General features: G+C 43.1%; 2 protein-coding genes across 2 annotated transcripts in view; both read left to right on the top strand.

Annotated features, from left to right (window-relative positions):
* Positions 1–258: 258 nt before the first annotated feature.
* dlb (deltaB) lies at positions 259–8,262 on the top strand. Its single transcript, XM_060913115.1, has 7 exons — positions 259–321; positions 408–647; positions 1,507–1,573; positions 2,034–2,291; positions 3,239–3,600; positions 6,801–7,017; positions 7,165–8,262. The coding sequence occupies exons 1-7, from the start codon at positions 259–261 to the stop codon at positions 7,848–7,850; spliced, it is 1,893 nt and encodes a 630-aa protein (XP_060769098.1). The 3' UTR covers positions 7,851–8,262.
* A 6,941-nt stretch (positions 8,263–15,203) lies between these two features.
* The window catches only part of ppp1r14aa (protein phosphatase 1, regulatory (inhibitor) subunit 14Aa), a 20,066-nt gene continuing 9,351 nt past the window's right edge, over positions 15,204–25,918 (top strand). The window contains exon 1 of the mRNA XM_060913080.1: positions 15,204–15,484. Coding sequence (XP_060769063.1) covers positions 15,299–15,484 — 186 coding nt within the window. The 5' untranslated portion in view covers positions 15,204–15,298. The remainder of the gene's footprint in view (positions 15,485–25,918) is intronic.

Raw genomic sequence — 25,918 nt, 5'->3', positions numbered from 1 at the left:
CACCTTTGCCCCGACTCTCATTCTGATGTCAGATTGAAGGGGTGGAGTCAGGGAGTATAAAAGCCCACACCCCGCATGTGGTTCTTGAATGAAGACGAGTACTGGACAAGGATAAGGATAAGAACTTTTCCGTTCTGTCTGAGGATCAGGTTGTGTGTCTGAGGAGTTATATTTTAACTTCGTTGTCTTGGATTTAATATATTTTTGTTTTTTCATACTGGATGCGAGCACTTGTGCGTAATTGGAAAGGTTTTGGCCATGGCACGTCTCCATCTTCATTTCCATCTGTCTCTCCTGTCTCTGTCTCTCCTGCTTCCCCTGGTCAGTTTCCCAGACTTACAATCGTAGATGTTCAGGATGCAGCAGAATGTGACCTGAAGTTATTTGTGACTATCTCCCCTTTGTAGGTTGCCTCCTCAGGAGTGTTTGAGCTGAAGGTGCACTCTTTCAGCACCACACGCCGCTTCTGCAGGAGAACCCGTGACTGTAATATCTTTTTCCGTATCTGCCTCAAGCACTCAGAGGACGTGATCTCCGCCGACCCGCCCTGCACCTTCGGTACCGGGCAGACCGGAGTGATGCGCGCCGAACCAGGAGCCATCTCCAACAGCGCCGCCATCCGAGTGCCCTTCCACTTCAAGTGGCCGGTAACGTCAACTTCTATTCAACATGTGCAAAATAGTGTAGATCCTGATTAGTGCAAACTTGATTTCTGACTCCAACAACCTGAATTGACATTGCAGACCATTTTGTTTGGACATCAGTTCCATGAATTCAGATGTAGCACATGTATCATGCTCCATAATCATAATGTAATGAGTTTGAGTTCTTCAATTAAACGTGACATTATTATGTCTAGGGTTAGCCAGCACCAGTTTCTATCGACTTGCTGCATTAAATTATGTGAATTCATTCACAAATTCATGTTTTACCTGAATTTCTGGGGACCGTTATTTGTTTACGAATTTATTTCGAAAAGTTAATTTTTTTGGAGACAATATCTCTGAAATTACATTAGTTTGTTTAATTTTTATTCGTTAGCGAATGTATTTACTTCTTTATGGTAAGTTTGTATTGATTTGTTTTGTTGTTTGTACATTATTTCTCAAATTAATTTCGCATTACTCTTACTCTTATTGACTCTCATACATTCAAAAGAGAGAGTTATTATTCAAATCCTTAAATTGTAAGTGCAAAGCCGTGGTTTCAATACACAGTGTTGATTTTACTCTTACACGGTTGAATTAACACCTGAGAAGTTTAATGAACGTCGACAGTGTTAACTGTTCCACTGTTACATCAGAACTGGAATCATGAATAACGTAAACGAACACTTCAGATATGAATTCAGCACATCTCCAGTTCTCAGTGCCAGTGTGTGAATGCAGAACTCTGTTTTGTTGACTTTTTGATAAACTTTTTTTCTTCTTCGCCAAAGGAGTTCATGACCTGTGTTATTTACTTCATTAGCCAATATTTTACCTGTTGCACTTCTTATCTTCTTAGGGAACTTTTTCTTTGGTTATTGAAGCCTGGAATGCAGAGTCACCCAAAGAGCACGCTGAGTACACAGGTACGCGCCCGGTAGCTCCTCAGCGAGCCGTCATCACGCCTCAGCAGGTGCACATGACACCTGATCCATCTGAGTCTAAATACGAAATCACAGCAATATCCCACTTGGGTGAAGTATTCAGAGAGTTAGCTCAATAAAATGATTGAGTTAGCGCCTCAGCCACCTCCCTGTGCTACAAGCTACGTTTATGCTAACTCGGCAACACCAAATTAGCGATGTTCATTTTGACTTCAGTTCAGCGGTGGTCGATTTTGTTACCTGCACAAGTTCAACTACCAACATGGGAGTGTTTCCTGTGCAAAATTGTTCATGTTGTCATGTAAACGTACTTTTTTTATTTTAGTCTATTTTGACGGTAGTTGATTGTCACATAATTTAACCTGTTTATTATAATGCTAGTCCTTCTTGTTTGAAACTTTAACACAATGCCAGATCATAATTAGCTTGTTTCCATCCACAGAGAACCAGAACAACCTGATCAGCCGTTTAGCGACACGGCGACGTTTAGCCATCGGCGAGGACTGGTCTCAGGACGTGCACTTCGGTGAGCAGAGTGAGCTTCGCTACTCGTACCACGTGTTCTGTGACGAGTTTTACTACAGAGACGCGTGTTCAGATTACTGCCGGCCACGTGATGACACACTTGGGCACTACACGTGCGACGAGAACGGCAACAAACAGTGTCTGGATGGCTGGCAGGGGGAATACTGCTCCGATCGTAAGTCAAACACACACACTCACAACTGAACGAGCGGTGGCCATTTTACCTCCAAGCATGACTTATTTTTACTGTTTGCTGATAAAACAAGTAGCCAGCAACTTCGAGCTACCTTAAAGCTACATTAACTTGTTTTCGTTTCCACAGATCAGTTTCTGGAAATCTGTGAACTCGAGACTGTTAGATAACTAGAAACTGATGTACATTTTGACAACGTAACATCATGTCACAGCTATGTTGGCCTTGTTTTTAAAAAAAGAGACCTGAAAGAGACCCCACTGCCTCTTGAAAGTGCACTAAGTCTGCCTACTTAGGGAACTACATTCTTATCGTATGATATTGGGCCTTGTTCCAAACTGACCCAATCATTAAAATATTCCCCAAACCTGTTTGATCTGTTTAGTTGTTTCTTTATAGAAGCTATATCTCTGTATTTGTGTTGCATAGTCGTGTGTGTGAAAGAGAGAGAGAGAGAGAGAGAGAGAGAAAGAAACACAAAGAGGGGGAGTGTCGATAAAATGTCAGATGGCCAGATGTCTGTTCAGCCCCTTGGGATCATTACGTCTGGTCTGGAAGCGTCTCGACGCGTGGTTTTGTGAGAGAGTCTGGTTGTGTATGAATGAGTTAATGAGTGTGTGTGTGTGTGTGTGTGTGGAAATCTGAGCTGTAGCTCGAAAGCTTATCTACATCTAACATCCGTGTGTGTGTGCACGTGTGTGTGAGCATCTCATTCAGTTCTTTTGTTCATCAGAACAATAGGAGCACAAAGTAGACACATGCTGTGGACTCATTCATCGTGTGTGTGTGTGTGTGTGTCAGCTCACCAGCTGCTGGCCTCAACACTTAACACTCCCATTCATCTGTTCTAATTTAGCTGGGCGTGGCCAGAGTGTGTGTGTGTGTGTGTGTGTGTGTGTAACCTCTCTCCCCTTCCCCTCCCTTCACAGCCATCTGCTCGGCGGACTGCAGCGATCGTCACGGTTACTGCGAGGCCCCTGGTGAGTGTAAGTGTCGTCTGGGGTGGCAGGGCCCGTCCTGCAGCGAGTGTGTGCGCCACCCCGGCTGTCTGCATGGCACCTGCACGCAGCCTTGGCAGTGTGTGTGTAAGGAAGGATGGGGAGGTCTCTTCTGCAACCAGGACCTGAACTACTGCACCAACCACCGGCCCTGCGCTAATGGAGCCACCTGCACCAACACGGGTCAGGGCAGCTACACCTGCACCTGCAGGCCAGGGTACGGCGGCACCGACTGCGAGCTCGAGATCAACGAGTGCGACTGCAACCCCTGTAAGAACGGCGGCAGCTGCAATGTGAGTTATTTATCACGCCTGAACCTTAACACCACCACCTTTACACACTTTCACTTACTGCAACAGCTTCAGTGTGCATCCCCATAACACACACTAAACACTAACTGCAAGAACACTCACTCCCTAACACACCATAAACCTAACGCCACCATGAACCCCAATACCCATCAAACACCAACAGCTTCAGTGTGAGTCCCCATAACACACCTTTACACAAACCTGAGAAACACTGTCACTAACTGCAGTGCACATCTCTGACTGAACACTAACACATAACCCTCACACTTTAACACACCATTACTCATTAACATCACACTCACTCACCATGATCTCCGCAAGAACAACAGCAGCTGCAGAGTCTGAACCTGATCATGTGTTCACATTAAGACTAACATCAGAACGCACATTTATTGACACGCTAAACTGAGCACGATCACTAACACCGACATCCACAAGAACAGCAGCAGCCGTCACTTAAGGCCCGGTCCCACTGCACTTACGGATGCAAAGAGGATGTAAAACGTAAAAAAATCTTTGCCATCCATTGGAAAACGCTATGCATCCGTTGTGTACTCATTGCATACGTGCTTCATACGCTCTATCCATCGAGCATCCGTCCACTGTGATTTCATCCGCGCAAAAAGTTTTGAGCTGCACAAAACTTTTAGAACGGATGAACTTTCCGCCGTGTACGATGTAAATCCGCGACATATACGAGCAACAAACGTTCTATGTCCGTCATCATCCGTTAAACGTCTGCTGTATCCTCTCTGCATCCTCTGGGCATCCTCGCAACTCACATCCGCTGCAGCTGAAAACGGAAAGAGGGAGGAAAGATAAGGTACATGAAACGTCTATTCATCGTTAGTAGCACGGAAATAGAAAGGATGTAAGTGTATGCATCTCGTATATAAAGTATTCAAAATGGACAAAGCGTTTATATCTGGGATGTATCTCGTATATTTAGGATGTCTGGAGTATGTCTAGAGTATGTAGAAGGACACCTAGCGGACAATCGATATTTTGTATAAAAAGGGGGAGAAAATCATCTAGTAGTAGAGATGTATCGATGTAGCCGCCAGCACGTCTTTCCGCTTTATGCTGACGGCGTGCGTGCTGCATCCCTTTATATCCGCGGAGCAGACGCAATTCATACCCCCCGCATGTGCAGTGAACGGTCTGCATCCGATATACATCCGCGCAACATCCCCTTTGTTTCCGTTAGGCGTACGTGATGCATCCCCTTCATCCGCTATGCATCCGCTCTTTCTGCTATGCGTCCGCTTCTCAGTTATCACCGGTAACCCCTTCGGAGCTGTCATCCACTTCCATCCGCTTTCTTCCGCTAGGCTTCCTATGAACATGCGTTTAACATCCCCGCTATATACTACCCACGTCCGTTCTTTTCCTTTCTGTTTTCGCAAATTTTCGCCAATTTTGTCCATTTCTGGAGTGGATGAAAACGGATAGAGCCACCCCCGAAATTTTGCTCGTCCGCTGTGTCCTTTTTGCATACGTTTTGTGTCCATCGGCCAGTGGGACCGGGCCTTTAAGTCCTTAATATGATAAGGTTAGGCGAAATTAGGCGGGGCCCGCCTAATTTCAACACTAAGCCTGCCTAATCTCAACACTAACCCTGCCTAATCTCAACACTAACACTCTAACCCCGCCCAGTCTCAACACTAACACTCTAACCCTGCCTAATTTCAACACTAAGCCTGCCTAATTTCAACACTAACCCCGCCCAGTCTCAACACTAACACTCTAACCCCGCCCAGTCTCAACACTAACCCCGCCCAGTCTCAACACTAACACTCTAACCCTGCCTAGTCTCCTGCCTAGTCTCAACCCTAACACTTTAACCCTGCCTAATCTCAACGGTAACACTGCCTAATCTCAACCCTAACACTGCCTAGTTTCAACACTAATACTGCCGAGTCTCATAGTCTCAACACTAACACACTAACACTGCCTAATCTCAACACTAACACCACTGAATCTCAACACTAACACGCTAACGCTGCCTGATTTCAACACTGTCACACTGCCTCATCTCAACAGTAACACTAACAATGCCTAGTCTCAACACTAACACTGCCTAATCTCAACACTAACACTGCCTAGTCTCAACACTAACACCACTGAATCAACACTAACACACTAACACTGCCTCATCTCAACATTAACAATGCCTAATCTCAACACTAACACCACTGAATCTCAACACTAACACGCTAACGCTGCCTGATTTCAACACTGTCACACTGCCTCATCTCAACAGTAACACTAACACTGCCTAGTCTCAACACTAACACTGCCTAATCTCAACACTAACACCACTAAATCAACACTAACACTGCCTAATCTCAACATTAACAATGCCTAATCTCAACACTAACACCACTGAATCTCAACACTAACACCACTAAATCTCAACACTAACAGTCACACTGCCTCATCTCAACACTAACACCGCCTAGTCTCAACACTAACACTGCCGAATCTCAACACTAACACCACTGAATCAACACTAACACTGCCTAATCTCAAGACTAACTCCACTGAATCCACACTAGCACTGCCTAATCTCAACACTAACACCGCCTAGTCTCAACACTAACACACTAACACCGCCTAGTCTCAACACTAACACCGCCTAGTCTCAACACTAACACCACTGAATCAACACTAACATAAAAACACTGCCTCATCTCAACGTTAACAATGCCTAATCTCAACACTAACACCACTGAATCTCAACACTAATACGCTAACGCCGCCTGGTCTCAACACTAACGCCGCCTGGTCTCAACACTAACGCCGCCTGGTCTCAACACTAACGCCGCCTGGTCTCAAGACTAATGCCACTGAATCAACACTAACACACTATCCCTGCCTAATCTCAACTCCAACACTAAGCCCACTTAATTTCAACACTAACACTCTAGTGCAGCCTAATCTTAACTTTAAAACTAACCCATTCTAACCTGAACACTAACACTAATGCAACCTAAGTTCAACACCAACACACTAACGCAGCCTAACCCCTGCAAGACCGGAGTCCTCTGCAATGTGAGTCTAAAATTATCTTAGCTTAATACTAGCACATTAACACACTAACACACCTTTACTCTAACACACCCCACAGATGGTATAAATACAGTCTCTCTCCCTCTCCCTCTCCCTCTCTCGTGGTGTAGGATCTGGAGAATGATTACTCGTGTACGTGCCCTCAGGGCTTCTATGGGAAAAACTGTGAGATTGTAGCAATGACGTGTGCAGATGATCCGTGCTTTAACGGAGGAACGTGCGAGGAACGTTTCACTGGGGGCTACGTGTGCCGCTGCCCCCCAGCATACACTGGCTCCAACTGTGAGAAGAAACTGGACCGCTGCAGCCACAAACCCTGCGCCAACGGTGTGTAGAACAGTTTACATTCGGATTCTCAGCGAGTCGATAACACCATAAAACAAATCTAGACTGTTCCATGATTAACCGTGGAGGATGTGTTAAATCTGCTATAGCGGTTGAAGTGTGTAAAATGTTCTCTGTGTCTCTGTGTAGGTGGCGAGTGTGTAGATGTGGGCTCAGGGGTGCTGTGTCGGTGTCGCCCGGGATTCGCCGGGCCGCGCTGCACCGTTAACATGGACGACTGTGCACGCTCTCCATGTCAGAACTCGGGCACGTGCGTAGATGGTGTGAATGATTACACGTGCTCGTGCACGCTTGGATTCATGGGGAAGAACTGCAGCGTGCGTGCCGATGCCTGTCTCTCACACGCCTGCCTGCACGGCGGTACCTGCTATACACACTTCTCAGGCCCCGTGTGCCAGTGTGTGCCTGGATTCATGGGTCCCAGCTGTGAGTTCCCCGTGCTGGACAGGGCCGGTCTGGAGCGGGCAGCGTCACGCAGCTCTCGAGGCTCCTCCCCTTCTACAGTGGCAGCGCTGTGCGTGCTGGGCGTACTGGCAGCCTGCCTGGGTGTGTGTGTATCTGTGGTGTTCTTGAGGCGCAGGAGGCAGCGTCTGCGCAGACAGCAGCTCTGCGACTCCGTCTTCAACGACCTCGAGACGGTCAACAATCTTGAGCGGCAGCACTACCCCTACGAACGGGAATTCCTGTCCAGAGCTGTCAGTCAGGTGAAGCCGAGCAACACCGAGGCCAGGCTCAGCTGCTCATTGGCTCCTGGGCACACTCTTCCTGCCGGGCGGGACTTCCTGTGGAGCGCTGGAGGGGTGGGGATGAGATAACACACACAGACACACAGGTTCAAAAAACAAGCTTCAAACATCACACACACACAAACTGAGTGAAGAATGAAAACAATATCAGCCATATTTTTTTGTTTGTTTGTTTTACAGTGAATAACGGAATTGATCAAAAACGTGACAGAACAAAGTGCTGTACAGGACTTTTTTCTGATGGACCGATGGAGTCTATGCTCCAAAAACCAAAAAGCCAGAGAAATTTTCAGGTTCGTTAAAGTGTTAGATTTGGGATAGATGGTGATTGCGACAGAATTCAACATTTAAAAAAAAAAAAGAAAACGTATGAATTACTTTAAAGAACACACAATATCACAGAATATCTGCAGGAAATAAACAAAACAAAACAACAACCATGACTTCAAGTTTGGGACATGATGGGAGGTTCGGCCAAATCCTGACCATCTTCGAGAAAACTGATTTCAGTTTTTAATTATTTTGTCAAAGAATGATTCGAACGTCATTCCTCCTTTTTAATTCTGGTTTATCTTTGTAACCTTATGGTGAATGTTCTTTACACATTTTACCTATTTTTTTAAATCTATTATATTGATATTCCTGTAAACAGAGATGTCTGGGTTAGCTAGATAACTTACTTCTTTTATACTTCTGGTTCAAGTTTTCCTGCGATTTGTAAATTTCTGCTTTTTTTTCTAAATATTTTTTAAAATAAACTCGGCAGATCTCGAACTGGGAAAGTTCGAAGTCTGCATTTCCGCCGACGTTCGATTGTAGCAGAGTCTCAAATAACAGATAAAGTTCTCTCAGACTCCTCCTTACATCCTGTATGGATGTTTGTCGTACTTGTATGATCCACAAAATGGAGTGTATTAGATCTGTACTTTCATTGTTACAAAGTCAGAAATATATTTATAAATATTTTCCTAAACCAAAATGGGGATATTGTTAGCCCAGCATCGTATTGCTATGTAGCAGTGAGCGCTTTCCCTCCTCGGAAGCGGGAAGCTGATGTCGTCATTTTTAAAAGTAAAACTTGAACTTTCTGAATGTGATGTTTCTGACTGATTGTTAAAAATTGATTTGTGTGGCCATTTCACCTTTCATCACTTTAAACCTGAGTTAACGCCTGCTTTAAGTTCCTGTTTTGCATTTTTGTACTTTTTTTTTTAAATTTCAATCATTGTTCTTGTAAAAGAATATTTTATGTTAATTTATTTTGTATGTCTGTTTGTCAAGTTAATAAAATAAACTGGGTAATATAATCCCGCATAATTAATCTGCATAAATTTCGAGAAGGTCAAGTGATGATTGGGTTCCTGGTTGCCTCCAACAACCAATCAGAGTTGAGCTTTGGGGAACTAAGCGTCAAGTGGAAAAGTTCTGCAAGAAAAAGCGGTGAAGATTTGCTTTATTTCACAGATCTAGTTATGGCACTGACAGACTAAATCAGCCAAAAGATGTTATCATGAAATATGAAGATGGGAAAAATAAATAAAAAACAATAAATACAAAAACATGAATCAGAAGGGGCTCAGCGCCCCCTAGTGGAGCACAATAAAAGTTATACTGTATTTACTACTCCTTTTTTTTAGGCAGTAAACAACAACAAAAAAATAATTCAACCAAAAATTACACCCTTTTCTTTGTACTCTGATTGTACCTGATCCTGTTTGGACTGGATGTATAATGAGGAAGGTTCCAGTAAATCTAAGTGCAGGTGTAAAGTTTATCGACACCCAGATGTGGTTCTAACTCCCAAACTGTTGCCACAAAATTGGAAGCGCACAATTATATAGAATGTCACTGTTTGCTGTAACATTATAATTTCTCTTCACTGGGACTAAGAGGCCCAAACCTGCTCCAGCATGACGATGCCCCTGGACACGAAGCACAGGAGCTCCATGAAGACATGGTAGACTGGTACCAAAATTCAAAAAAGTGCTTATTTAAGGAGTTAAAGGCATTTTTGAGACAACGTCGGCAAACAGTCTTATTTTGTCAATTTGGGTGTGCCGAATTCAAATCTGCAATATGCCGAGCTCTATCTGACCTCTGTTGACCTCTAGAGGTCATTGAACTTTGGGCCTGTAAACGTCTCAGCTGAACCCAGTTTCTCAGCTTTCTAAGGAATGAAATGTACTAAAATGATTAATGAAGTTAGCAAATGGCCTTGTTTGTTAAATGTTTGGGTGCTGAATTCATTTTTCATTTGTAAAACGACATATGACCTCTGATAACCTCAAGGTCATTAAACTTGGCCTATAGGCCTATGCATTTAACGGCATTTTTAAACTGACTTTACTCCCCCAAAAAGAATATGAACAGACAAAAAACAAATAGAAAGGAACAAATACAACATTAAATGCCAGTCCATGTACATGTGACTTACTTTTCACAATGAGAATGCCTAGGCGATCACCTTACATAACATTGCATTACATTTAGCGGTTATTGTTTATACAAAGCTACTGAAAAAAGGACAGATTCAGCAGCATACAAAATGTGGGGGCATACAGGGTATACAGGTTAATCAGGGTTAGTATATATGAGAGTTTTTTTCTTTGTTGTTTGTTTTTTGTTTTAAACGGGGTAAAGCCTTTACAAAAAACAAACAACAAAGAAAAAAACTCATATATATACTAACCCTGATTAACCTGTATACCCTGTATGCCCCCACATTTTGTATGCTGCTGAATCGGCCCTTTTTTCAGTAGCTTTGTATAAACAATAACCGCTAAATGTAATGCAATGTTATGTAAGGTGATCGCCGAGGCATTCTCATTGTGAAAAGTAAGTCACATGTACATGGACTGGCATTTAATGTTGTATTTGTTCCTTTCTATTTGTTTTTTGTCTGTTCATATTCTTTTTGGGGGAGTAAAGTCAGTTTAAAAATGCCATTAAATGCATAGGCCTATAGGCCAAGTTTAATGACCTTGAGGTTATCAGAGGTCATATGTCGTTTTACAAATGAAAAATGAATTCAGCACCCAAACATTTAACAAACAAGGCCATTTGCTAACTTCATTAATCATTTTAGTACATTTCATTCCTTAGAAAGCTGAGAAACTGGGTTCAGCTGAGACGTTTACAGGCCCAAAGTTCAATGACCTCTAGAGGTCAACAGAGGTCAGATAGAGCTCGGCATATTGCAGATTTGAATTCGGCACACCCAAATTGACAAAATAAGACTGTTTGCCGACTTTGTCTCAAAAATGCCTTTGGGTGTCACAATTCTGGATTTTGGTGCCAGTCTAATTTGTGGGGCTTCTCAATTTCCTCGCACGAGTCGCAAAGTGTCGCTCCTTTGTCGCTGAAATTTTGAAGATGTTCAAAAGATTCACGCCACTAACTTTCTCTCAAAATAGTCGCAAATGCGTCGCTGGTGTCGCAAAGCCGTTGCGAACCCTTCTCAAGTCAGTTTCCGTGAGGCTTCCTCTACTTCCCTGCCTGCTGAGGGAAAGCCGGGCTGCGACAGCCTGCGACTATTTGGAGACACAACAGTTGCGGTAAAATATGCGAATATCAATTCAGTGTGATTCCAAGTGAAAATTGTGGCTAAGGGTAGTATCTCACTGGGCTGTGACAAATTGCGAACGTCATTTGCGAGAGAGTTTCAAAAGTGTCTTGAAACATTCGCGGGGCTTTTCATTTTCCTCGCACGAGTCGCAAAGTGTCGCTCCTTCATCGCTGAAATTTTGAACATGTTCAAAAAATTCGTGTGACTAAATTTCTCTCAAAATAGCTGCAAATGAGTCGCTGGTGTCACAAAGCCGCTGCGAACCCTTCTCAAGTCAGTTTCTGTGAGACAGGAAGTGTGAGTGTATCTCACTGGGCTGCGACAGCCTGCTACTAGTTGGAGACAGAACAATTGCGATAAAATATGCGAATATTAATTCAGTGTGATTCCAAGTGAAAATTGTTGCTAAGGGTAGTATCTCACTGGGCTGTGACAAATTGCAAACGTCATTTGCGAGAGAGTTTCAAAAGTGTCTTGAAACATTCGTGGGGCTTCTCAATTTCCTCGCATGAGTCGCAAAGTGTTGCTCCTTTGTTGCTGAAATTTTGAACATCTCATCTCATCTCATTCTCTCTAGCCGCTTTATCCTGTTCTACAGGGTCGCAGGCAAGCTGGAGCCTATCCCAGCTGACTACGGGTGAAAGGCGGGGTACACCCTGGACAAGTCGCCAGGTCATCACAGGGCTGACACATAGACACAGACAACCATTCACACTCACATTCACACCTACGGTCAATTTAGAGTCACCAGTTAACCTAACCTGCATGTCTTTGGACTGTGGGGGAAACCGGAGCACCCGGAGGAAACCCACGCGGACACGGGGAGAACATGTAAACTCCACACAGAAAGGCCCTCGCTGGCCACGGGGCTCGAACCCGGACCTTCTTGCTGTGAGGCGACAGCGCTAACCACTACACCACCGTGCTGCCCAAATTTTGAACATGTTCAAAAAATTCGTGCGACTAAATTTCTCTCAAAATAGCTGCAAATGCGTCGCTGGTGTCGCAAAGCCGTCGTGAACCCTTCTCAAGTCAGTTTCCATGAGGCTTCCTCGACTTCCCTGCCTGCGACGAATTGGAGACACAACAGTTGTGGTAAAATATGCGAATATCAATTCAGTGCGATTCCAAGTGAAAATTGTCGCTAATTCGCATATTTTATCGCAGTTGTTGTGCAGGGCCGTGCAAAGACCTTTGGAGGGGCAGGGGCTCAACATTCAAAAAAGGGCACTTGGAACAAATTTTTCACACAAGTTAACTTTATTCAAAACTAAATTTCAATTGCAACTGAACATTCTGTGTGTGTGTGTGTGAGTGAGATCCATCTGCTTCAGTATTCTTCAAAGCAGCAGTCTTTGGTTTGCCATGTTCTTGAAAATGTCTATGACAACACTGTATTCAATATGGATATCTTCACTAAGTGAAGATTAGTCTGACCTGTAGTTTTCTTTCTGACCCAACTGGACAGAGATCCACTGCCTTTTGCTGCCTCCCGCAGCTCCTTCTCTTTCTGCTTCTTTATCCTCTCTTTCCTTGGCATCTTTGCATAATGCAGGCTTTCACTTATTTAGAAAACGTTTTCCTATGTTTTAACTCAACTAACCTAAGCTACTATAACATAATAGTCTTGATAGAATATGTTGTGGACGTCGTCATTCAGCCTTAAGTTTTCGAAGCTGCTAGAATATGTTATTAACGCTGTCGTTCAAACTAAAGTTTCCGAATCTGCCACGTTAATGAAATGGATGGAGCAAACGGTTTAAATATAGCCTAGGCGGCTTCATTAAATGATAAACAGCCCTACGCATTTACTGTTGTGTTCTAAGCTGCACAATATTGCATGTTCAGATAAGAAATGAAAGGAGACTTTCAGTGTGACCTTACCATGCCGTTCCTCGCACCAGTGGCGCCGCCAGGCGTACGGCCGTACGCACTAGGCGTACCTTGGGGAGAGAGAGATTTTTTTTTAATTATAATTGTTACCTGAATGCTTTGGCAATGCAACATAATTTGAGAGAGAGAGAGAGAGAGAGAGAGACGTGTGTGTGCCGGCGCATTTGTGTGCTTCAGGAGTGGGCGGGGTGTGCGTGACCAAGAAAGCTCATTGGTCAATGCAGATATACTTTTCTTGCACCACTGAGATTCTCTCCAGTTTTGAGAAACAGAGACAGACAATCATCAGTAGTCAGAGCTTGTGCGAGAATTTATTGAGAAGCGAGTCAAAAATGAGTAAACGAACCCTGAAACAAACGAGCTTGTTTCAGACTTTTACGAAAAAGTCCAAAAGCAGTGATCCAGGGGTGTCATCTGCTTGCCAGTCCTCTCCAGTATCAGCTAGTAACACGGCACCGGCAGCTTCCACTCCTCCGCAACCTAGCAGCAGTATGCTGCAGCTGGATGCTAGCTCAGTTCCTTTGAGGGAATTGCCTTCATCTACCTCTGAGTTTGAAACTAGCCATACATCCAGTGAATTTCATATAAGAACACCTACATCTCCCCCATGTCCCTTACGATCAGAAGTAGATGGTTGCTCCACCTTGCTGACAAATGAGCCATCAGATAGCTTTACTAATGAGCCACGAGTCAGCCCGCTATCACTGACATCAGATTTATCAGACATAGGTAAACTTCAACCAGATGCCTTAAAATGTGCACCGGACTCTGTAAAGCTCAATGTCCTACAGAACCGCTTCAAACCAGACAGAGGGTGGGTGGCTCCTTCTACTCTTCATAGAAACTGCAGCACGCAAGCATTTTTTTTTGGGGGGGGGGGATTACACCGCTAGTGCGTACCTTATGGCCCTTTTCCACTACCCTTTTTCAGCTCACTTCAGCTCGCTTCAGCTCACTTCAGCCCGACACGGCTCGCGTTTCGACTACCAAAAAACAGCACGACTCAGCTCGCTTCAGCCCTGCTTAGCCCCTAAAACTCGCACCGTTTTGGAGTGGGGCTGAAGCGAGCCAAAGCGAGCCAAGTGAGGCTGGGGGCGTGAGCAGACACTCCCCTGTGCACTGATTGGTGAGGAGGAGTGTCCTCACATGCCCACACACGCCCCGCGAGCACGCTGGGATCTGTAAACACCGTAAACCCAGAAGAAGAAGAATTACGAGAATTTCTGAAGCCTTATGCGCCTCGCCTCATCTATACGCTCTTGCTGTTGGCGTTGTTGGTGACAACAAGCCACAGCACCAAGACCAGCAACACTAACGACTCCATGTCCTCCATGTTTATTGTTTACTATTTGGGTTGTGAGACTACCGCTTAAAAGGTCACTGATGTCACTGTTTGCGCTGCTTAACGACATCACGTGACGTCCACCCACTTTCGCTAACTCCACCCAATGTGTCCACCCACTTCCAGCCAGCACGGTTCAGCGCGGTTGTAGTCGAAATGCAACTCCAATAGCCCCGCTCAGCCCGACTCAGCACGGCACGGCTCAGCCGCGTTTGTAGTGGAAAAGCGGCATTACAGTTCAACCCTGCAGGCGCCCCTGCCTCGCACTGTCTACCGCCTGCATGCGCTTTCTGCACGGAGGCTCACTGAATGCATGACGTCACGGATTGATGCCCGCATTTACATAGAAAAACGTTATTTTATAAATCTATAATTTCATATATTATTGTCAAATTGTAGAGAATATTGATGTTGGAGCTAACTTATCTTTTACAAATATTAAAAACAACAACAACAACAAAACAGTCCCTATGAAAAGGGCACTTTGGACAGCAAACAGGAAAGGGGCAGGGGGTAGAACACCTGTAGCACCGGTTCGTTGCACGTGGGTGGTGTTGTGTCTCCAACTCGTCGCAGCCCTGTAAGCTGCTCCTCTTAGGACCTCGGAGAGCACCGCGTTGGTCAGCGGTATGCGCGCGCGCTCCTCTCCAGACTCGCATCAGTGCGCGCGCGCCTCCCCCTCAGCGCAGACTCTGCTCCATCCCTCGCGCGCGCGCCATGGCCGAGAAGCACCACAACCGCCGCTTTCCCTCGCGAGCGCTGGGACCCGCGCGCGACCGCGGCCTGAACCTGCAGAAGCGGCAGGCGCGCGTGACGGTGAAGTACAACCGCGCGGAGCTGCAGCGGCGCCTCGACACCGAGAAGTGGATCGAGCGCGCGCTGGAGGAGCTGTACGCCGGCGCGGTGAGTGCACGCGACGCTTGTGGGGGGGAGGGTTGGAAACTTTTGTACAAGTTTACAAACAAACACTTTGACACAGATTTTTGACGCCATTTTAAAAATTCCTGGAATATAAGTGTTTATTATTATTATTATTATTATTATTATTATTATTTGTACATAACCTATAAGCAGATAGATAGATAGATAGATAGATAGATAGATAGATCCAAAAGTTTGTGCACCCCGACTATCACACCCATATGCCCTTGTTGAACATCTCATTCCTCTTCTCTTCTCGAAGGCTTTCCTCTGGATCTGTGGGGCGTGGCTGTGGGGATTTATGTTCATTCAGCTCCATGAGTGAGATCAGGAACCGATGCTGAGGAGGTCTGGGGTGCACTCGGTGTTCCAGTTCATCCCAGAGGTGTTGAGCTTATAGGGTGTTCACACGGCACATATTTGCATCGATGCTGCACCGATGTATTTTGTTGCGATATATCTTACACCGGTGTAAATTTTGCGCAGCGTTCACACGTCACAACCCTGCTTACTAGAGAGAAGTGTGTTAGCACCGGTGCAGCCCCGCTTGCGGTCACACGGCAGTTTCTGCGACCGTGCTATAGTAGCAAAAACTTTATTACTATCATTTCCTTTGATAGTAATAAAGTTTTGATATCATTTCCTATCATTATTACTATCATTTGCGATAGTAATAATGCGGAAATTAAATATGCGCATGCGTGAAAATATACTTCCTTTTCCCGGTTGTCATGTGCCGGGAAAACAACGTGGATGAAGACACCAGTGTTGCCAGATATTGCTGATGTTTTCTATCCCAAAATATGTTCAAATCCGCCAAAATGCACTTAAAACTGCCCAATCTGGCAACACTGGAAGACACGCAGTTCTGTTGTTGTTGATATTCGCCATTTTGGAAGCGCAAAATACCAGGATGCAAATTATGCAATGCCCGTATGTAATCAACTCTCCTCACGCGTAGCGAGTCTACACCTGTAGCGTTCAGACGTCCCATTTTATATCGGTGCTGCCCCGCAAACTAGCATTTACTCTGGAGTAAATTTCTTAAACCACCTCCCGAGCAGGGTTAGATTTGCACCGGTTTAAGCAGCTTTCAGGGGCTACACCGGTATAACTTTGTACCGTGTGAACGCTCTACCGGGGCAGCCTCGGTGCTACACCGGAGTAAAAGTTGCCGTGTGAACACCCCTTTAGTCAGGGCTCCATGCAGGACACTCGAGTTCTTAACACACCACGTCTTCATACTGTAGGTCTCGCTGTGTTCACAGGGGCATCAGGAACAGGTTTGAGTCTTTTCATTCCAGTGAAGGGAAATTGTTGTGTCGGAGCATACAGAGAGACTCTGTACAGTCGTGTGCATCAGAGTTTGGATGAAGAACCACATCCGGGTGTGATATGTCAGGTGTCCACAAACTTTTTTTTTTTTTTTTAAACAACTTGGATTTTATTTTATTTTTTATAAAGTGGGACAGCCGTGTAGTAGTTAGCACGGTCACCTCACAGCAAGAAGGTTCTGGGTTTCTGTGTGGAGTTTACATGTTCTCCCCTTGAGCGAGGCGCCTAACCCCACACAAGTGCACTTGTGATGAATAAAGTAGTTGTTCTTAAATGAGTCAGTTTTACTTCTGTGCCAACGCTGTTTGCCTAAAACCACATTCCAAAAAGAGACATTGCAAAATGTAAGCAGATCGTTTCTCACTTAATATGATTCACAGAATGTTGCATCATTTCTCTAAAATGATTTATGTTACACACACTTGTGATTCTCTTCGACACACATAAGAGGCCACGTTTAATACACGTCATGAGTGGATTAAAGCAAGCAGTGCTTTATAGAATGAGAAATTTAGTTTAATTTTCACAAAATCGTTAAGATTTCTTACTGTTTGTTTAATGCATGTCATGGTGATGTGTTGGATCACACACTGTGCACGAGGCTGGGAGGTTAACGGACATGACTTAAAAACAAAACAAAACATCCATTTCATCTATCACGGTTCGTATTGCTTATAAGACTAAAATAAGTGGAGTTAGTCTCAACTGGAATTTTCTTATCATAGCATGGAAGTGTTTTATTCCTCTTAGGCCACATGAATATGGATATGTTTCTTAAAGAAACACACATCGTGCTTTAATCCCATTTATAGTTACAGTGCGACCCTGCTCCTTGAGCGACGTCCAAATAGCTCATTATACAGAAAAGTTGTACCGTAATACTGAAATGGACCCACTCGTCACACCAAACACTCATTTCTCATCTCGTCTCATTATCTCTAGCTGCTTTATCCTGTTCTACAGGGTCGCAGGCGAGCTGGAGCCTATCCCAGCTGACTACGGGCAAAAGGCGGGATACACCCTGGACAAGTCGCCAGGTCATCACAGGGCTGACACATAGACACAGACAACCATTCACACTCACATTCACACCTACGCTCAATTTAGAGTCACCAGTTAACCTAACCTGCATGTCTTTGGACTGTGGGGGAAACCGGAGCACCCGGAGAAACCCACGCGGACACGGGGAGAACATGTAAACTCCACACAGAAAGGCCCTCGCCGGCCACTGGGCTCGAACCTGGACCTTCTTGCTGTGAGACAACAGCGCTAACCACTACACCACTGTGCCGCCCCCCAAACACTCATTTATGTGTGAAATTTGAGGTGGGGCTGGGGGTATAAAAACGTCGCCAGGACACCTTAACTAGGTATTAATTAAGTTTAGTGGCATCAGCAGCAGTCATTCTGTCCTTTTATCGATCCTTTGATCACCATTCTCGATAATTGCTAGTGAGTGACACCTACGCGAAGCTTTGTTTGTTTTATGGCGTTAGCGCGCATCATTTAACTTGACTGCAGACTTTGTTGCTTATTGTTTGTCTCTGGTGGGAAGAGGAGCGCGTGGCTCAGGCTCAGTGATCTTGTGTATGAACTTAGTACATTATATGCGAAAGTTAATCGTAAAAAAGTTCATTATAGCACGGCTGCAGTGTACTTTTTGTTCTGTCACATTATCGTAGCTATAAACGCTTGTTCCCTCACTAATCTCTTTTTTTTTTCTCTCTCTCTGGTGAGGTTAAGAAGACAAAAAACAAAAATAAACACAGCTTGTCATGTCACCAAGAACCTGTAAAGCATGTAAACTCCTCCATCTTGAAAAAGCGCCGACACTGGAGACTCCTTCCATGACCAGATCAGAGATTGGACACGATCTTGAAGCTGTTACTATAGAAACAATACCGTATTAGAACAAGCGCATGATGATCATTAATATAAACCAGGGCCCTATGTTAACTTTGAGACATGGTTGCCCATTCGGGCAACCATTTGTAGAAATCTGGTTGTCCGAACTCAGAACATGGTTGCCCAAATTTCATTTATTTATTTATTTATTTATTTATTTATTTATTATCCAACCTTCTCAGACGCTGTCTGTATCAACAAGCATTGACACTAGTGCCCCGTGCGAGTAATGCGGTAATTAGTCATGTAGTGAAGGACATACCAATATTCAGTCCCCCCAGGATTTCGTGGGCCTTTTTTGTGATTGTTGCGGGCTAAAATGTCTGATGTTGCGGGGGGTTTTCCAAAAAATTGCGATGAAAGTTGCGGTGTTTTTTAGGTTTTTGTTGCGATTACATTGCGGGAGGAAGTGAAAGTTGTGAGAAATTGTTGCGATTTTCTCTTTTTGTGATTAAAATTGAGTGATATGTTAAATATTAAGTTATTACTGAAAAACTATTAATTAAAATAACAAAGACACTGAGAAATGGTCCTATAAACAACTTTACCAATATAAAAGATTACCAGGACTACAAAAATGCAGAAAAATAGGCTTTACTTATCCAAATGCACCTGTTGGTTCAAAAGTTAAAGTGCAGAGAACCTCACAGCACAACATGAAGTTACCTTAAAATATAATATAAATGCCTCAGCTTTCATGTAAGAAAAAAAAAACTATTAATACTAGTACTGTGTGCAGGCAGTCTCTCCTGAAGACTAAACTAAACAATAATTATAAACTAATAAAATAAATGGCTCAGGTTTCATAGAAGAAAAAAAACAATTTGAACAGAATCTCACAGTATGATGCTGAAGCTGCCTAAACAATGGAAAATAAAATACCATTTTGGCAAAAATGTTGGCATCCATTAATTTCTTGTCTCATCTCATTATCTCATTATCTCTAGCCGCTTTATCCTTCTACAGGGTCGCAGGCAAGCTGGAGCCTATCCCAGCTGACTATGGGCGAAAGGCGGGGTACACCCTGGACAAGTCGCCAGGTCATCACAGGGCTGACACATAGACACAGACAACCATTCACACTCACATTCAGACCTACGGTCAATTTAGAGTCACCAGTTAACCTAACCTGCATGTCTTTGGACTGTGGGGGAAACCGGAGCACCCGGAGGAAACCCACGCGGACACGGGGAGAACATGCAAACTCCGCACAGAAAGGCCCTCGCCGGCCCCGGGGCTCGAACCCAGGACCTTCTTGCTGTGAGGCGACAGCGCTAACCACTACACCACCGTGCCGCCCTTAATTTCTTGTATTAAGTAAAAAAAAAATAATCTAAAGTGCACACAGTCCTTCACTGTAAACATAACACACTTTCAGTAACAGAATTTAAGCCTATATAAACACTGACTCGCACATGCAGTGTTGCCAGATACTGCTGACGTTTTCCAGCCCAAAATATGTTCAAAACCCGCCAAATTGCACTTAAAACCACCCAATCTGGCAACACTGTGCACATGCTGCTTCTCTTGAACATATACACAGAAGTAAGGCGGAAGGTAGCTTGTCGACGCCAACGATTGGTCAAATTTGCGGGAAAGTTGCAGTGATTGGATATAATTGCAACATCGCCCTGAATTCGTGGGGATTGGTTGAATTTGCGTTGAAGTTGGAAATCGCAACATCGCGAAATCCTGGAGGGTCTGATTAGAACACTGAATATGCACTACGTGATGATTATTAGCAATGGGAAACTGCATGGCGAGCCCGCAATGTGCAAATGTGAATTCGGCTAGTTGTTGAACATCCCGTAATGATAACATGGACGCGGTTTTTCCGAGTCAAACAATCGCAAATCGTGATGGAATTTCATCATAATATGAATGAATAAACATCGTTTTTCACATAAGTTGACATGTTTGGGTAGTTGCCTGATCGGGCAAGCATTTGTGAGAGTCTGGTTGTCCGAATCTATTGAATGGTTGCCCTGGGCAATCGGGCTATTGTTAATGTCGAGCCCTGTAAACCAGCTGCACGAATGAAAATCAATCAACATTTTCTGACTAAACGGAGTTGAGAAATCAACAGGGCTGCGGTATTCCTTTCTTTGACCAATCAGAAAACAGTGCAGGTCACAGAATGTGATCGTTGACCTGCTGAAACGTCGTCTGAGGTGATAAACCGATCAAAGACACCCTGATTGTGATATGTGACCCCCCCCCTTTTCTTTTTTGGACAAGCATAAACTCTTTTTAGCAAATTAAAAACCTCCCCAAATTCGTGTTAAAACGTGCTGAGTACATTTTCATATCTTTTGGAGCAATGTGCCGAATAAAGTGAGTGGGTGAGTGGTTTTGAGTTTCACAGTGTTTACTGGCAGATTGTGAAATTTGGCCGAAGTCACAGTTGGAGGCTCCACGAAAGAAAGTCTTCCTTATCTTTGGGATTGCACTCGTTTTTCTTGTCTGTTCCTCAAAAACAAATTTGTGGTCAATATCCAGACCTTGTGACTTGGAGGTATCTCTCGCTCTGCCTCTTACCCAACACACCACCAGATTGATATTACTCAAGATTTTACTAATCAGTACAGGAATTCCTCAACCTTGATCTTTACAGGTTAAAGGGCAAACACTTGAGTGACAAATGAAGGCAAAAAGAATGTTTCAGCTGATACACGAGCTGTAGATCAGTAAAGCACAAAGAGTTGAATAAAGAAATGATTCGAAATTGAGAATGGGGAGGAAAACGTGGAGGCTGTTGCTTTTAAATAGCTTGCTGCTTGTGTTCTTAGCTTAGCTGGATAGCAAGAGATACAGCGTTACAGCTATGAAGTGTTATTAGCTAGCTATCAAACTTATGCTAGCTGATTAAAATTCACAGCCATGAAGAAACTTGGATATTTAACCAGAATTTTAGATCTTTTTTTTGCAGCAGTAACTAGCGAGCAACTTGGCCACCATCTTCATCTTCACAACAGTTCTGAGGTAAAATGTTGCCCAGCTGGATGACTGCTTGGACAGTTTATGTTCTAGTGATGAAGAGCTAGCAGTTCGATTTTTTCCGATGGCTAACTAGCTTGTGAGCTTAACTAGATACTGCTATACTGTGAAGGTCATTTTGTTGAGCGCCATCATAGCAGAGCTCCATACTTCAGAGAATACGGTTAAGCATCGACCTGATTTTTGACCGTACATACAAACGACGTAGGTGTACCACCACAGGGAACCTGACCATCAGTACAAGGCAATGCATTTCAAACAGTTCCCTGGTGAAAATCTTTCAAGGATCTTCAAGGGTCCATAAAGTTCTTTGTGAGGATCTCTACAAAGATCTTCAAGGATCTTCTTTAAAATTCTTGGCAAGATCAAGGATCTTCAAAGTTCTTTTCAATATCTTCAAGGATCTTCGAAATTCTTGGCAAGATCTTCAAGGATCTTTAATATTCTTGACAAGATCTACAAGAATCTTAAAAAAAAACCCACCAAAAACCACATTCAATTCCAAACAAAACAATTCTTTATTGATGCTATTGTAACATACTGACATAACACTGAGACTTCCAGTAGAAGAAGTCAACTGATTGACCAACAGATCCTTTCAAGATCTCTGAAGCCTTGAAAATCATGAAAGATTCTTTCAAAGATCCTTGGCTTTTCGGGATTCCTTGGTATATCCTTATCCAATTCTTATGCATCATAACTATGTAAGTTTCAATCTAGTCAAGTCAACTTTGTCAAATATGCTATACATGCTCGACATACAGCACAGATGAAATTTCAGTCCTCTCTGACCCACGGTGCAAACAGGCAATGCAATAAATAAAACTAGAACAGTGGCGGCTGGTAGTCTTTCAAACAGGGGAGGCTGGTCGGTTACGACATTTCCAGATTTTAAAAGAAAAAACACATCAATTTTGCCCATACTCTTGCCTCTGATCTGGCTGATTGTTGGCAGCGTCACAAACTGTGAAATAACAGGTTCTTTTGGCCCATTAGCCTACTGTCCAATATACATGATGGTGGTGTTGGGGGGGTATATTTTAACATTTTATATTTTAAAATTGTGGCATGTTGTTTAAAAATTGATCATTATTGAAAGCAGCTCTTTGTCAGGAACCTCAGCAGTAGAGCTGGGTGCCACACATTTCATTCAATGACACTTTCCCTATATTTTACTTATTTTGACTGAGAAATGTTTTATTGACAATTTTGATAACCCTTCACTTTTAATCCAGGTCTGTAGTGTGAAATGTTCTCGGCTGTGTTTTTGTTTAAAAATGTTTTCCAAATTGTAGCTGTGTTTAATTCATATCCAGAAAAATATATATTCCAATATAATATACTCAGCATAAACATTTTAAATAGATTCTATATTTTTGGTCCATCCATGACATATTACTAAAGTAGCCTATTTACTGTTGTTGATGTGGGTCACTTGCTGTTAGCTAATTCACTTTCTCATACCAGGAGAGCTGAAAGGAACGAGTATTATTCCCTACCTTTTTCACCAAGTCAATTTGAGGCGTTGCTCTACCCTGCTCTTTAATTTTAATTTTTTCCTCGAAAGGAAGACTGGCAAATGGCTTCGCCAAAATTAAATCAGCAATGCTTGGCATCCGTGCACAGCTTTCTTGCTAGCTGACTAGCCCCCTCAAGTTCAAGTTCAGTCACTCAAATAAACGAAATTTCTGGAACTAAGATAGCAAACTTGACAACACTATATTTACACTTTATTTACAATGAAAATATATACAAACTAAAAAAGCTGGTAGAAACCGTATGTAATGAATGAAATCGAAATGTAAGCCGATCTCTTACAATACACCACAGCACTTGTGAATCCGCATGGGACTGAACTGAAATTCACCGCTGCCTGTCTATATTTGAAACGAGCTGTCAATCAAAGAAAATATCCGGCCGCTTTCACCAATCACCAGTCTCCTCGCGGAAAGCTTTGCCATGTCCCTCCCATGTGAGGCTGGGAGTCCGTAGGCGGGCATTTTCGCAGTATTTGTCCAATAATCATCTTGCATTTTGAGATTGAAAAGCGCAGAGCTCCCAAATGCCATTGAAGTCCACTGAGGCTGGGAGTCCGTGAGACTCCGTGGGCGGGCGTTTTCGCAGTATTTGTCTAATAACCGTCTTGCATTTTGAGATTAAAAGCGCAGAGCTCCCAAATGCCATTGAAGTGCACTGAGTCTGCGCTGCATCGCGCTGTCACGAGGGGGAAAAACTCACGCACACAAAGTTAAGGGCATTTTTAGAGGAGGCTGAGCCTCCCTCGTTGTCTTAGAGCAATCGCCCGTGAACTAGAATAACTGAAAAAACAGTATAAACACTCAAGATAAGAAAGACATAGACTAAACACCCACAGGTGTGTGTGTGTGTGTGTGTGTGTGTGTGTGTATGTATGTGTGTGTATGTGTGTATATATATATATATATATATATATATATATATATATATATATATATATATATATATATATGACTTGTCCAGGGTGTACCCCGCCTTTCGCCCGTAGTCAGCTGGGATAGGCTCCAGCTTGCCTGCGACCCTGTAGAAGGATAAAGCGGCTAGAGATAATGTGATGTGTGATGTGATATATATATATATATATATATATATATATATATATCAGGGATGAGAATTTTCCGCCGATCGGTGGATTCCTGACTTTTTCAGACCAAAATGATCGTTTTTGAGATCGATGTAAATCTGTTGAGAAATTTTCAGGGGGGTATGGTTAACAATCTGTGGTCACCTTAAAACGTCTTGATTCTTGGTGGGCTTCGGGTTAACACACTTGAGTCTTTCGACATGTCGTAATTAACATTCACTTTTGCGACAATGTTCGACTTATTTGCGGTAGAATTTTCAGGAAATCCTATCGCATGCAGTGTATAAACACAAGTACGCATACTCTCCACGTGTGGCTTGCAATTGCTGTTCAGAACACTGAATGTCGAGATCGACAAGCAGACTGTCACAACGAAGCTCGGTGATCACATACGGAAACTAGACGTCCCAGGAAAAGTACTTTGCTCATTGTGTTCTGACATGATAAACTACGCTAGTAGAGGGGCAAGGACTATCGAACTTCACATATACACCAAAAAACACAAAGGTAGGTTGAAAATTATTTTGCCTGTTCAATGATTCATTATATTTATAATGTATTTTGCAGGAATCAATGCCACGGGGTGTGTGATATATATATATATATATATATATATATATATATATATATATATATATATATGTCATATATAAGTGTGTATCTTTTATAAATGGGGTTAGCTTATCTAATGTAGCATGTTGGGGAGAATCATAGTATCATATCTATATTTCTGATAAAACTTTAGGTATGATACCGTGTATAACTCTCCTACTTATTGCTCATTTCATAGGGGGGCGGAATTGCTGGCATGTGCCGCGCGGGAGCGTCTGCCCAAATTTTTTAGGCCGAGATGAACTTAGTTTTTGATTTAAAAAAAAATGTCCAATATGTAATGCCAATTGTACATGCCTGTGCTTTAATTCAAAATCACCATCTTGATCTTCAAATTGACCGTATGGTATATGTATGACATTACACAACATCCTGTCCAGATAAAACCTAGTTAGTACACACAACAGTTGAAAGGGAAGTGATAAGTGATGTTGAATGTTGCCTGCTTAATATGCAAGATCTCCTGCTACCATGATAACATCAGAAGAAAGCTTAAGAGAATTGTATGATAGAGCTTTTTTCTGGTTTGCACTTCATTTTAAAGGATTAGAGTATTCAAAGACATGAATAGCAAAAATGCAGAAATATAATACTGTAGAGCTCGTTTATATTAAAAGGTGCATTGATTTTTTGAAATCATCAAATGTGAATTGATTAAAAACAAGTCTCTTGTACAACCCCGATTCCAAAAAAGTTGGGGCAAAGTACAAATTGTAAATAAAAACGGGATGCAATGATGTGGAAGTTTCAAAATTCCATATTTTATTCAGAATAGAACATAGATGACATATCAAATGTTTAAACTGAGAAAATGTATCATTTAAAGAGAAAAATTAGGTGATTTTAAATTTCATGACAACAACACATCTCAAAAAAGTTGGGACAAGGCCATGTTTCCCACTGTGAGACATCCCCTTTTCTCTTTACAACAGTCTGTAAACGTCTGG

This window comes from Neoarius graeffei, chromosome 28 (assembly GCF_027579695.1).
Source record: "Neoarius graeffei isolate fNeoGra1 chromosome 28, fNeoGra1.pri, whole genome shotgun sequence".
NCBI lineage: Eukaryota > Metazoa > Chordata > Actinopteri > Siluriformes > Ariidae > Neoarius > Neoarius graeffei.
This window is presented reverse-complemented; position numbering and strand designations above follow the sequence as displayed.

Excerpts from the sequence above, each read along its gene's own strand:
- dlb (XM_060913115.1), top strand. The coding sequence starts at position 259 with ATGGCACGTCTCCATCTTCATTTCCATCTGTCTCTCCTGTCTCTGTCT. Across the intron at positions 322-407 it reads TGTCTCTCCTGCTTCCCCTG|GTTGCCTCCTCAGGAGTGTT; the intron begins GTCAGTTTCCCA and ends TCCCCTTTGTAG. Across the intron at positions 648-1,506 it reads CCTTCCACTTCAAGTGGCCG|GGAACTTTTTCTTTGGTTAT; the intron begins GTAACGTCAACT and ends TTATCTTCTTAG.